Genomic DNA, 14,002 nt, shown 5'->3' on the forward strand with positions numbered 1-14,002 from the left:
TCCTCCCAGGCCCTTGTCTCTGTCCCTTCCTGCTCTGTACCAGGCTTTATGGTCCTACTTCTCTTAAGAGACAGATGGCAAAATGAAAAGAAGATCTGAGCCAGAAGGAGGAGAATGAAGTCTATAACAAGGCAGATGGCTGGTCTAATGCTAGACTGTGAGTTCTCTCTTCTGTGTCCACAGAAAACCTTCCTCAGGGCCTGACAGCTGGTAGGCACTTGGCAAATGCTTGCCTGAATCGGTTGGCACCCTCCTCACTGCTCCCGCAGTGGCGAGGGTGATAGGACAGAGAGTGACCTACGCAAGGGCCTGACCCACGTCAGCGAGCGCCAGCTCTTCCCACCCTGAGTCTGGTGTCTCCCCTTTTCCTCAGATCGTCTCCACGATACCTACCCAATCCCTGAAGTTCCTGAAGGAAGCTGGGCATGGCACCACCAAAGAGGAGATCACCAAGGATGCTGAGGGGCTGGATGAGATTGACCATGCGGAGATGGAGCTACGCCGAGGCCAGATCCTCTGGTTCCGGGGCCTGAACCGCATCCAGACTCAGGTACTCCTCACCTGTCCTCGCCCTGTCTCTTTCGGGAGGTGTTAGGAGGGCAGCAGTTCTTGGTGGCCAGCGTCTCTCCCCTTCCCTTGCTTTGGGCCAGACAGAGGGGCGTAGAGGTACGGGCTCCTTCGAGAGGAGAGTAATCATAGCGCCTAGAGCACAGGACGCTTAACGGTAGCGTGGTCCCTTAGCTTTGGGCTCGTCTAAAGCCCACTTCCCACCGTCCATCGGGTGGGCAGGCTTCCTGCATAAGGTCTCCTGCAAGCGCTAAGCCCAGCCTCAGGGCAGAAGATGTTCAGGGTCTTTCCCGACCCTTCGGGGGAAGGCTTTAGACGGTGTCTCTCAGCCAGCATCCCCAGCTGACATTTGATGTGCATCCTCAAGCTGCGGCTAGGGTGACGTAGCTGTTATCTGGAGGCATCTTTGTAAAAGACACTCACTCTCTTGTGTCTTCCCCACTCAAAACTGGAGGCCGTGGTGGGGAATCCGATGGATAAGTGCGTATAAATGACAGTGGTCTTCCAGTGCCTGAGTATCTTTTACAGGATTCAGCCTTGCTTCCCAGAAAGGAAGAAGCTGTCATTTCCTCAAGCCTCTCCCCTTTTTGCAGTTTCTGAAATGACACAGAAACTGCTCCTGCTGCCCTTGAGCCCCCTGCATGTGGCACCACAGGGACCCCCCGCCCCACCTTCCACGCAGCGACCGCAACACCCTCTCCCGGGTGAAGGGGCCGGGCGGGCGCTGATAATGCCGACACTCACCCACTCACCTCGACTGCGTTAGTCCTGGGATGTCCCGTCTCCAGAAAGTGGAACCCCCAAGTTGTCAAGGGCGCTCTCCAGAGAACAGGTCTGTTCCTCTCTGGAGATCCCAGAAGTAAACTCCACTCTCTCAAGTCGGCCTTGCCGAGGGTTTTGAACATTCCCTCGTCGAGCCCACCGCTTCCCAGGGAAGAGAGCTGACATGCATAGTCCGAACACAGCGGCCCCCACGTACCCACGGCGCGGCCTCCCTTGGCTTCCGTGACCCACGGTCAACCGCAGTCTGAAGGTAGTAAGTGAAAACTTCCAGAAACCAGTAACTCACCAGTTTTCTGAGTAACTGATGGACTCTGACGCCTCCCCACTCTGCCCTGCCCCGTCATTCCCACTGCCTGCCGCACCCTCGCTGTGTAAGCTGCCTGCCCCTTAGTCCAGGGAAAAACATAGGAGACACAGGGTTCAGAGCTACCCGCGGCATCATGCATCCACCAGGGGTCTTGGACCGGCTCCCCCCCGGAGAAGGGGAGATGACAGTCCCAGCGAGGGATCTGTAGACAAGACAACAGACGGAAGTGGGAAAGCGGGTGCTGGAGCCCCTTGCCCTCTCTTGAGTTCCTCCTACCAGAGAGGGCCATCCCTATGGGACCTCAGAGCCTGGCCAGAGTTTCCACACCTCCCCCCACGCCCCCGCCCACCGCCCAGGCTGCTGAGTCCGTCACAAGCGAAGGCCTCACTGCGCAGAATACTTGGCGCCTTAGGGCCTTCCTTTAGGTCTGCTCTTTTCGAAATAACCTGTCTGCTTTTCTCCCCCTCAGGATCATCTGCCTCCTCTTCTACTGTGTACTTTTTTCCTAGCCAGGATGTCCTTGTTCCAGTGTCTCCTGGCTCCTTGCCAGTCTCCTCTCCTGGGGCCTGGGATTCATGGATCTTCCTTCTCCTCCAGCTGTCAATTCCCATTCCCTGACTCTGTAACTCTCTGGTTGCACTGCCTGCGTAGCTTTAGGTGTACCGCCTCTCTCTGTTGGAGCGAGAGGCAGTTGGACCAGAATGGCATTAAAGCCTTAACTTAGGCAGCAAAGGCAGCCTGTTAAAGACGCCACGACGAGCCCCCGCAGTGCGCACCTGGCCACGCCGGCAGATGAGGCTGGCTGCTGACGTGCACCCTGGACACCTAAAGCTCTGTCCTGGCGCCAGCTCTTCAGCCTCAGCAGGGTTCTAGCAAAACTCCCTGCCGGCTGTTGATCCTTGTCATTCTTATTGGAACACTTAGGGGTGGGAGGTGTCGCCAGGCTATTGTCCCATCCTGGGTCCCCTTCGTATGGGGAGAACTCAGAGCACTAGAAAGCAGAAGTTTGGGAAACCTGAGGGCTAGAATCCTGGGAAGGTAAATCTGGGGTCTAGTTTCGTTGTGGAAGCTGGGAACTTGTAACCCTAAGAAGCACTGAGGAGGGCGACTCCGCCACGCCTTCTGACATGTGGCTGAACCCGCCCCACGTGCAAACCTTCTCCTCCAACAGGATCAGTCTCCTCCATCCCCCGGAACTGAAAACTGTATCACGTGCCGAAGGGTGGTATTTTAGCTCAAACTCGGTCTGAATCCCGAATCTAGCCCTAAACATTTCATGGCTTCTCAGGAAGCTTTATAAATGAGAACCTGTCGCAAGGTACCTGCTTTCCTACCTCCTCACGTGGGGAAATGACGTTGGATGGGCGGGGTCAGCACCTGTCCTGCGTGGCCTTCGGCACCAAGCATGGGAACACTTGCAGGATGATCCCACCAGATCCTGAGGGATAAAGGAATTCCTTTTGATGTGTTTCCTGCTGCTTAGAAGTCAGAAATGAGGATGGTAGGTTTGACTGAGGCCCCAGATCAAGACCATTGTAGGAAAATGAATGGCATTAATTGCCTCTGTCTCTGAGGAGTAGGTCCCTGAAAACCAGAGACAGCTTGTGTGGGGCTAGATCGCAGCTGCTGACCACCACCACCACCACCACCATCAGCCAGCAGTTCTCCCCCCCACCCCCCAACTGCTGAGTTCCTGTCTACACCGCTGCCAGACATTTCAGGGTCTCCAGCACACAATGCATGTAGTGGCGGTCTCCCTGAAGAGCCTGGCCACCGGGTTCCTGAGCTCCGCTCTCAGGGGCTCTGTCCACTTGCACCCAAGGAAAGGGTGTCTCAGAGAAGAACCCGGAAGACGACGAGCCTGGCAGCTCATGGGCCAGAAGCCTTCCCACCATGGCCACCTGTGTGTGGGCTGCTGCAGTGCCTCTGTTTAAACACATGAGTTTTTCCCTGGAAAATCTGCAAAAATACGTAGTCAATCTAGTCGGTTTAGAGGTTCCTGAGCCTCAAAATTCAGTAATATATCCTTTACCTTCTATCGTAAATTGCATACCTTATTTTTTTTTTCAAGAGTGTAGGTCAAAGCAGGTAATGAGCGGTCACTCTTGTCAGGAGTCATGAGGTGGGGAAGTCTCTTTAAATTTTAGATACTTCTGGACACCAGTACACCTAAAACATCCATCGTAGGCTAAAAGGCACGAGAAGACTGGATTCTGGCTGGGTATTTAGACCCCATGGCAAAATAGTTCCTTAAATGAAGGGTGATGTGCAATTAACATTTTTTCTCCCCTTCTCCTTACCATTGCTTTATGTGTGAGGGGATTTCTCTCTTTCGCTTTCCATCTCCTTTTCCCAGCTCTTTCCATCCCCCTCCTTCACCCTCCTGGACCTTCCCTTCCTCCTTTTTCTTCACCTCTTTCTGCCTGTGGAGCAAAGCTGTCTCACTCTCTGATTCTTTGCAGATCGACGTAATTAACACATTCCAGATGGGAGCCTCTTTTCAGGGAGTCCCAAAGCGCCAGACCATGAGTCAACACCTTGATGTAAAACATGTTCATAGATCCTATGTCACAGTTGCACCAGTCAGATCTTCCCCCAGCACTTCTGGCGCTGCCGCTGTTTCATCTTCTGCTCTAGGCAGTGAGTGATAGTCTATTACAATGCATGATTTGCTGAAATGACCACAAGAGAGCACGTGGCATCCACTTTAACCGAATGTGGTTAGCTTTTTCTTTTGTTTTTTTCCCTTTAACCTTTGACTTAAGGAAAGAAAAGTGGGGCCAAAATCCCACTCCAAAACCTTTTGATGTTGAAAAGCTATTAAACTGTTACCATTTTAAAGACAACAGTCCTGTTTTCTGACTGTTCCTTTGCATTGCTTTCCTTCCTTGAGTTTTTTGTTTGTTTGTTTTACTTTACTTTGTTTTTAGCTTTGTTTGAGTATGTTGTTGTCATTTCTCTCCTCTCTCCCGTCCTGTCCTCCTGCTCCCTCGAGTCTAAACTCAGTCTTCTAAGGTTAGATGCAAGGTTAAGCCAAATGAAGACCGTCAAGAACTCTCTTCACTGGGGGACACATTTGAGATCTCCTGAAAAAAGAAAAAAAAAGCATGAAGGGAGCTACTGTTTCCATGGGGTTGTTTGATTTTGTTATTGTTGTGGGGGTTTTTTTTGTTTTTTTTTTTGGGGTTTTGTTTGTTTCTTTTTTTACCAGTAGAGCTGTCATAATTGAGTCATTGTTGAACTTGGCCAATAATAATAGTCCTTTTGGCTGCCCTCCTACTGTTAGCTGACAATATTGGCCTCAAAGTTGTAGCTGACTGTGAAGAAAAGCTGTTCAGTTCAGATGCCCAGTGCTGAGCATCCCCATTATTTTACTTTTCAGGGACTTTAAACCAAGCTCTGGTTTAAGAATCAATTCATTCACATCTGGATAGGAGAAGTACATGGAAAGATCAGATAACTTCTTTTCCTTCACTTGTTGAATTTTTTTCTTTTAGGAATTTCTGAAGAGCAACCTTTTTTCTTCTTCCTTCCTTCCTTCCTTCCTCTCTTTCTCTTTCTCTTTCTCTTTCTCTTTCTCTTTCTCTTTCTTTCTTTCTTTCTTTCTTTCCTTCTTTCTTTCTTTCCTTCCTTCCTTCCTTCCTTCCTTCCTTCCTTCCTTCCTTCCTTCCTTCCTCTCTCTTTTCTTTTTCTCTCTCTTTTCTTTCTTCTTTTCTCCTTTCTTCCAGTTGATTGTTTCACCTGTAGCCAGCACTTCATTTCTTATTTCACACAAAGTTTTAGGAACCCCTTTCTCAGCCAGTCAGCTGGAATGCTGCCAGAGCGCTACCTAAGATCTGGTGGATGATTGGTAGATTATTAGGCTCTTGCTAGTGCTTATGCCTTCCTATTTCTGGTCATTTTACCTGAAGTGGGACACAGGTTCCTTGCTGACAGTGCTGTTAAGATATTCGGTGAAGGAGCCTCTCTGTATGAAGTGTACTGTGGGCTTCAAATACCCGAGTGTTTAGTCTGTTTCTCCCTCCCCTAGTTCCAGCGATCACCGCCCGACCCTGGGGCGGGGGAGGGGTAGAGAAGGACAGCTGCGGCGTCTGCGGGTCGCTTGATTGTGCGTGTGGAGGTTGACAGACTTAGACTATCTGCTGTCTTTTTGGCCGATTCTAAGTGTTCTCGTGTGAGGGGCAGAGGGAGAGGACATTTATATACATACATATTTAGGCCCAAAGGCAGTCAGAGAACTAAGTAAGTCTTGCTCTGCAAATAGGCGAGGTTTTCTCTCCCTAATCCTTCCATATTCCTCTCCTGTTTCCCTTTTTCCTCCAGCTTTGCCCTGTCCTTCCAACGGGTTTCTGTTCTTTTTTTTGTCGTGCCTCTCTGTTAGGAAGGGTTAGTGTCAGCTGCCTTCGTGATTTGAAGGTGGAAGGAGACTAAGCAGCAGACAGCCCACCGGGCGCACGTGGATTTGCTGGTGGAGGGTGTGGCTCCAACCCTCAGAGACTGGGAAATCGGGGGCGGCCGGCCACACCCGCCCTTCCTCCAGCTCGGCCTCCTTGCTTGGAGGGCCTAGGAGTTAGAGGCGTGCCCCTGAAAACCCCCTTTCCCACTCCAGACTTCCAAACGAGTTCAGTTGTTCATCTGACCCTCAGAAGATAAAGGTCTTAAGATTTCGCTCTATAAGAAGGTCCCCAAACCCTTCTCTTCCCCTGGTTTCTGAAAGAGGAGCAGAAAACTACAGAATTTCAGCTGCAGAAATGGAGCCCTCATCTGCCCATTCATTGAGCTCCAGAGAGTGGCCCTGAGCGCTCACACCTAGCCTGAGGTCCAGCCTGCTTGGGGAGAGTCATGAGAAAGAACTGCCCTTCCATCGTCCACTCTCATCTGTAGGCCAGGGACCCCAAAAAGGCATCTCCCAGAGACTTGGGAAGATGATGACCGGGGAAGGAAGGGTTGATTGGCCGAGTGGAGAGTGCCTGAAACTTTCACAGCACCCGCCTCGCTGTCTGTGTCTTGTTTCCCATACGCTGCTCACGCACCAGGCGCCATGCATTGGGGAGGGTAGATGTCACCACTTGGGGTGGGTTGGTGGCGATGTAGCTGTATGACAGCTCATCAGCATGTGTTATGTAGTCTCTGGACCAGTGTTGGAGTTGAGGAGCACAACCCACGGCCTATACGCACCTCACCCTTCTCTCCACCCGCCCAGCCACCAGATGGTTCTCCTTAGCTCACTGACTCCTCTTCCCGTGAGCTTCCTGAAGTCCTGTAATCTAGCTGGATGGCTGTTCCTTGCTCCCCCAAAGAAGAAATTGTCCCTATTTTTTCCATCTCTCCAACCCCAATTCACTTTTATGTCCCTTATTGTTTGCCTGTGACAGTGTTGCTGATCACCCCAGCAGGTGAGAGGTGGAGCCAGCAAACAGGGCTCCAGACCCTCACTCCAACCCCAGTTTTTAAAAATCTGTCTTCTAGAGTGGACTGCACATACAATTGTGTTAACAAAGTATTCAATTACTTCAGAAAATAGACGCAGGAAGTTTGAAAAATCACTGACATTGAAGATGATCAACTGATGGTATAAAGGTAGCTGTTGTCCTGTAGCATTTGTTAGAAATGTTGAGATCTCAGGAGTAAGTGAAAAGTATGAGCTATGTTATCAGTCCTACAGGTGCTGGCATGGCTTTGGGTCCATCTCTTGACCCAGGCAAGGGAAGAGGGCCCTGGGTTTGGGCTCCCTGAATCCAAGGTGCCTTGCTCCAAGATTTGACATCGATCAGTGAAAACTTGGGACCTCCTAAAAACCAGATGGAACCTATATTCCACCTGATCTCACCTAACGAGGGCAAGTAGGTCCTTGCTTTCTGTGCAGCGTGGTCAGTGTGTGCCCGGCTTCCTTGCGTCTTCTTAGTGGAAGATGCTGAGCTGATTCAGTTGAATCGCAAAGAGTCCTTTGCCTTCTGAGCTCTGAGCACCCTCCATCCTGGGTGGGGCAGCCAGTGTGTTGTGGAGTGAGGCAAGGTCAGGCAAGCCTTAGCGACAGGGACACAACTTCAGTGCACCTGCCTCGTGCATTGTTCTGGAGGTTTTCTACAGTGATAGGAAACACTGGGACAAGCGATCCAGCCGGCGTATCTGCCTGCCGCCTTGTGTGCTCCGCTGTCTCCACATTCCTGCCTCTTCTCCAGGAACATATTCTTTGCTTAAAGAGCAGAGTCATGAAAGATGCGCCCTGCCCCAGCCCTCATCATGTCTTGTAGCTCCATCCTCACCTCCACAGCTTCTCCTGCATCACTTCCATTTCTTTTCTTAGGGAAGAACTTTGGGACCAGACTAGGATCGGCCACCTCCCAACAACTAACACAGCCCCACAACCGCTTTCTTCTCCCCTGGCCTCTCTCCCCGACCTCTCAAGATCCAGCCTTCTCCCCCACCTCAATTCTGCCAACTCAAGTTCTAAACCATACCTCAGAGAGACCTGCAGGTCCAAAATACAGCTCCCAAAAGAGCTGGAACCTGTGGATAAGGCAGAGGCTGGGCACAGGGATCAATTACGGTCCATTTTCCCCTCTTCTCTAAAGTGACTCAACCCCTTCCTCTGCTGTGCAGTAGAACAAAGCTTTAGACACTTACAGGGCAGTGCATTTCCCTTTTCCCAGCCGACAAATTGTTTCCTCCATCCTCTTGGACCACCCCATCAGGAAAGCCCCTTGTGTGGAGCACTGCCTCCCGGATCGGGTGGTTTCTCTCCTGGTCCCATCCTTTCCCTTCTCCACATAAGATCACGTTCCTCTTCACCATTTACAAACAGCTGGAGAAATCTGCATGACGGGGCATAGCTGCTACGTGTCAAGGACAGGGACACACGTGTCCAGCCTCGTCTGGGCTGAGAGCACGAGCCTTCCGTCAGCGCCGGGAGGAGGGTATCTTCTGATGCCCGTGTCTCACCCACCTCTTGCGCGGGAGGGGGCGGAAGGAGTGGAGTTCTACTTTCTCCGGGGGAGGAGAACATGGTGGAGAGTGTGGGATTATAAATACGTGCATGTTTCCTGACTGAAAGAGCAATTGTTGGGAGCGTGTGTAAGAGTTTTACTTTCTTGCATGCTGCTGACACAAGTGAAGATTGGTTTGTCTGCCTTGCTGCACGGTATTCATGGCCACTTATCACCCAAAGTGTACTGTGTGCAAATTGATACGTGTTTGGCTCTTCGAGGGTTTCAAACAGATAACTAAACTGCAATGTGTAATTTTTCCATTCCACATTCACAAAATGTTTGGCCTCAACACAGAAGTCCACATGTCAGAATCATCTTTTAAGTTTGGCTATTAATTTGCACCTGGTTCTAATGTCCTTGCTCTCCATCCAAAAGAACTAACGAATCTTTTTGTTTTCTGTTCCGTTTTAAGAGTGGATTGTTTGGGAATGCTAACTTTGCTTTGGATTTTCTACTTTTTTTTTTAATGCAGCTTTTGAAATATTCTAGTTGTTTGCCATGCCTCACCTTCCCCACCCCACCTCAGTGCTTGAAATTTGAGCCACGTGACATTTCTAGTGTTTCATGATCTCTTCTCATACGTTTGGTTTTGGTTTTTTGAGCAGTGGTGTTTTGTAGTTTGGGTTTTGTTTCTCTCTTCAAACCACCCAGTTGCTTGTTTTACGAGCCAGTTCTCACCTCCGTGTTTTCTCACCCTCCTTTTCCTTCCCTGGCGTAGATCAAAGTGGTCAGAGCGTTCCATAGTTCCCTCCATGAAAGCATTCAGAAACCCATGAACCAGAACTCCATCCACAACTTCATGACCCACCCCGAATTCGCCACAGATGAGGAGGGGCCACGGACACCACTCATGGATGAGCAAGAAGAGGAAGGTCTTGAGAAGTTTTCTAAGCCTGGGACTAGCATGGCCCCGTCGGATGGTGAGGTCACTCCGTATGCCAACCAAAACAACAACGCGGTGGACTGCAGCCAAGTGCAGGTTGCTGCCTCCCACTCGGACAGCCCTCTGCACAGCCTGGAGACATCAGTTTGAACTGGGTTCTCTGACTCCCGTTCCTGCTCACCCTGTTGCCCTTGGTATCTCTCCCTTCAGTACGGTGAGAATGGGACTTTTCTCACTGTCACGTCAGCTGCTCCCAAGCGTGTCTGAACCCCCACCTGACCGTGAAGAGGGAAGAGCACAGACCTACAAGGATTTTGACTTAAACTTGAGTTGGGGTTTGTAGCAGGACCCTGTTCAACCCCAAGTAGGTAACGAATGGTAGAATCGACCCTTTAGGTCTATCAGTTGTCACTTTTAAAGAAGTGTTGACAATCGTCTTGGCATCTACCCCAGCCCAGATGCTCCCCAGTATTCACATCTATGTCACCAGTCTCCTGACGTCTGGGTTTTTGACCCTATGCGTCTGCGCCGTTGACAAGCTCATTTAAGGGTTCAGAGCCACAAACCTGCTCACATGAAATGTGTTCAGGTGGGAATGGAAGGTGTAGACGCAGCTGAGGGAGTGATTGTTTTAAAACAATTTTTCCATTTTGAAAACTTACACCTAGAGCACTACACCTTTTCTGCCCTTCCAGCCCGACCTCCCCGCAGCCTCTCGGTCTCTTGTGACCATTGTTTTCCTTGGCTTCCTTCTTTTTTTTTTTTTAAAGTTGTAATGATTCAGAAAATGGAAAGGGCGTGGATGAATGGAGTAGACTTAAACCATCCTCCCTTATGGCCCCAGTGGAACCCCTGATTTAGCTCTAGAGGCAAATAGGTTTCTTTGCTAACAGGGTCCTTGGGAAGCAATCGAGAGCTGGTAAGAATGTGTTCCTGCTGTTGCCAGGTTATCTACTTTTGAAACATTTTGATTTTGAAAATATGCATCCAAAGTGGGAAGCTCCAGTGACACTTTGCTGACTTAAAGGAGCAAAGGAGCCACCCTGAGAAGCCCCTCCCCTCCCTCCCTCCCTCCCTCCCTCCCTCAGTGGGGGGAGGTGGAGCCACGTCTTAGGACCTCTATTTTCCTCCTTGCTGGTGGTGACGTGCGCTCTCCTGTGCAGGGGCAGCTCATGTCTGCCAGTTCCTGTCTCCTACGAGTAAGTGGAGCCTGCCCTGCCCTTCCTGGAGTGGTGGGAGTAGGGAGGAGGGGCTCGAGGCTCTTACGAACTGCCATGTTTCCATCTGGGAGAGTCAGGTGCCCGAAACCTATCCTCTCCAGCCTTTCCTTCCTCCCCCCTCCCCCTTTTCATCTGAGCTGTCCTAGGACGGAAGAACTAAAGGAGCAGTCCCCCCGACACATCCCATTACTACACAGTCCACCAGATTTGATTTGGGTTTGTAAAGGTTCCATGCTTCAGCGATCTTCTCTCTGTCTTAAATGCTCATGGGGGAAAAAACAGCTCAACCCACGCTGTTAGGTGTTCACATATATATTTATTAATTACATTGGAAGATTTAGTTCTGTCGAGTCTTATATTACCTCAGATCAGTGTTTAGAATAAACTCTGGAGGCTGTTTATTCATTCCTGCTCCCAAAAGACTCTCACGGTGCCTGTTTAAAGTCAATGGTTGTGTGTGTGTATTCTAGTTTCCATAGTAAGAGAGAAAACAGAAATATGCAAAAAATATAGTTTTCTTTAGATCAGAAACTGATAGTTTTTGAGTTAGCCATGTGTATTTTGTTTAAAGGAATTAAAATAAAGTGCTGTCGTGTAAGCCTGGGGAGGGGAGCACATAACCAGCAGTTAGACATGACAGGTTTTGTCATTTTGTCATTGGTTTTAGAACCAATGCACCATATTCCTTTTCTCCAAACAGCCATCTTTATACTGAAGGGGAAAAAAAATTTGTTGGGTTCTAGAATTTTTTTAATATAAATTTTGTTGACATGGAATTAAGTTGAAGTGTTTATGTGCATATTTTTTATGTAAGTTTTTTTTTTCTATTTAGTTTCAGTGATCCAGCTGACAGTAAATAAATATGGAAGAAGTTAATAAAGCTTCCCCCCAAAATGGTGCTTTGGATCTGAAAAGAGTCTGATGGGGAAAAGGGAAAAATATTATCCTAGATTAGATTCTTCTTTGAAAAACCTAGAAAAATGGGCAGTAGATCACTGCTGGGAAGGAATGCAGCCAGGAAGAAGGCACAGCCGGCAGGAAGCGAGTGTGCACCCCCATGGAGATGGGTACCAGGCACTAGTGATCAGGACCAGGGACCTCGGTTAGACTTGCAGTTTGTGAACAGCTGTCAGAGTGGTACCCAAGACACTGGCTGCCAGGATGCTCTGATTGGGGGTTTGCATTTTTTATGGTTCTTTTACCTCCTGTTGCCCCTGGGTTTTTCCATTAGTGATTTATTTCTTTTGGCAAGGATCTGATTTGAGATTTCTTCCCCTCCCCTAGAAAAGTTTCATACAATCTATTAGACGAGAGATAGAACCCTAAGTGGAAAAATAAAGGCTGGTTCCAGCCCTAGATGACAGTGTGGGGGCTAGGTCCTTCCCAGAGGTGTCCTCTGCCCTCTGAAATGATTCCCTCATCTCTAAGGCGGTAGAGACACCACTGAGAAGTCCCTCTGGCACTTGTAAGTTCTTCTCCCAGCTGAGCTTCAGAAGGGAGAGCTTGCCCAGTGAAATCTGAGTGATTACCTCACTGCCGAAAACCCAGAGGGCCGTGGCAAGCTCACGTGTGCCGGACACCTCTAAATACATCACTTCCTTTCTTGCTTGCTTTCCTTGCCTCGTGATCGAAGCAGCCTATGATGCCAACACAGGGTGCACCCTCCCTCACTCCTCACTCCTCACTCCTCGGAACTGGGGACCACCTCACTGCAGTGGGGGAGGGGGGCGGGAAGGCGAGGGGCACTTCTAAATGCCTGCTCTTCTTAAGCCATTCCAGCCTCTTCCTCAGAATAGACCAGACACCCTTGCGCTGAGCTCAGTGCCGGCCTTTACCTTCCCGGCCCTGCTGTCAGGTCTGCGGTCCGCTTTCCTCCGAGACGGAGGGCGGTGGGCGCCCCCTGATGGAACTGGCCTTTGGTTCATGTTTTCTCCCCATATGTGAATATGCCATATATGTGTGCCAACAAATCTCTCTCTGTTCTTTTCAAATCAGCACGCAGATAGGAATTTTGAGTTTCTTTCTTTCTTTCTTTCTTTTTTTAAGTAACTAGTATAACAAGCACTGGTATCTTTGTATAAAAGGGAGAAACAAGACAAAAGATTGGCCATTGTGGTCTGCATGACTTAACAAACAAATGATGATATGAAAGCAATGCGTACCCCAGTGTGTGTTGCCATAATTTGCAGTTCAGGCAAACAGAGCGCCCCTCCTGCATTTGCATTTTGATATTACTTAAGCTCTCTGTATAATGTTTTGCATGTAGTTATATGATTCTTAGGGAAAAAATACGCTAAAAATTGGCAAATCTGAAATTCAAATATGCTGTTCCACTGAGACGGGAAAAATAGAAGGGGAGTTTTAAAAAAAAAAGGGAAAAAAAGGATACTTTTTTTGGAACCAATAAAGCTGTTGCTGATGAGCAAAAACAATACTGTTGTGCACTGAGAATAAAAATCCGTGCCCACTTGTAACTGTGCTGTCCTCAACGTGTGCCCCACTCTGGGCTGATGCCACTGGTTGTCGAAGTGGAGAGGGGTCTGCCACAGGCATGCCGGGAGCCCAGCTTTGCGAGCCCAGAACTCAGCTTGTCACTGGCCCCCGGCTTCTCGGCCGCTGTTTCCCTCCGGTGACTCGCAGCCCTGGCGCCGGCTTCCTTCCCTTGGAGGACAGCTTTGCTTTGCCCTCCTTGGTTAGAATCTACAGTCAGGGCCTTGTGAAGCTGGAGCTTTTGAGCAAGGATGACTGTGGAAGGGTAAGAAAGCGCTTGGTGGTCCTATGTATATATTTTTTTTTTTGCTTTGCTTTATTTTTATTATTGTTGTTGTTGTTATTAACAAAATGCCTGTTGGGAAAATTGGTTTCCCTTATATCAGCCGCTGTTTCCTGCCTTTCTTCTGGGGCTCTCCAGTCCCCATCTTGCCAAAGGTGCTTTTTGCGGGGGGTTCTTTGTTTTGTTTTGTTTTAGGGGTTTTTGTTTTATTCGTTTGTTTGGGTTTTATTTGTGTGTGTGTCTGTTTCAGTTGCTCCATATTCCCTGGGTCTCTAGCGTGACTGATACTAGGCCTTCGTTTCAGGTCAACACAGCTTCCTGGCAGGGCATTTGGGTTCTGAGCTTTCATATCTCAGTACTCAGAACTCCTTCCAGCAATTCTCACCTAGATGCACAGTCAACTTCCCTACTGTTTTAAAACATCGAGGAAAGAAAGAACCTCGTCAGCTTGCCAGGATCTTTTAGGAAAGTACGAGGTTG

General features: G+C 49.3%; 1 protein-coding gene across 3 annotated transcripts in view; it reads left to right on the forward strand.

The window, feature by feature from the left end:
• The window catches only part of LOC140688707 (plasma membrane calcium-transporting ATPase 4-like), a 95,674-nt gene extending 82,493 nt beyond the window's left edge, over positions 1 to 13,181 (forward strand). The window contains exons 20-22 of one of the 3 annotated variants that reach the window (XM_072948428.1): positions 374 to 550; positions 4,120 to 4,224; positions 9,365 to 13,181. In XM_072948428.1, coding sequence (XP_072804529.1) covers positions 374 to 550; positions 4,120 to 4,224; positions 9,365 to 9,679 — 597 coding nt within the window. In that variant the 3' untranslated portion in view covers positions 9,680 to 13,181. Of the gene's footprint in view, positions 1 to 373; positions 551 to 4,119; positions 4,504 to 9,364 lie in introns of those variants that run through there. The other 2 variants (XM_072948427.1, XM_072948426.1) reach the window with 2 other exon arrangements.
• Positions 13,182 to 14,002: the final 821 nt, after the last annotated feature.

The sequence above is a fragment of the Vicugna pacos genome, chromosome 23 (genome assembly GCF_048564905.1).
Source record: "Vicugna pacos chromosome 23, VicPac4, whole genome shotgun sequence".
Taxonomy (NCBI): Eukaryota; Metazoa; Chordata; class Mammalia; order Artiodactyla; family Camelidae; genus Vicugna; species Vicugna pacos.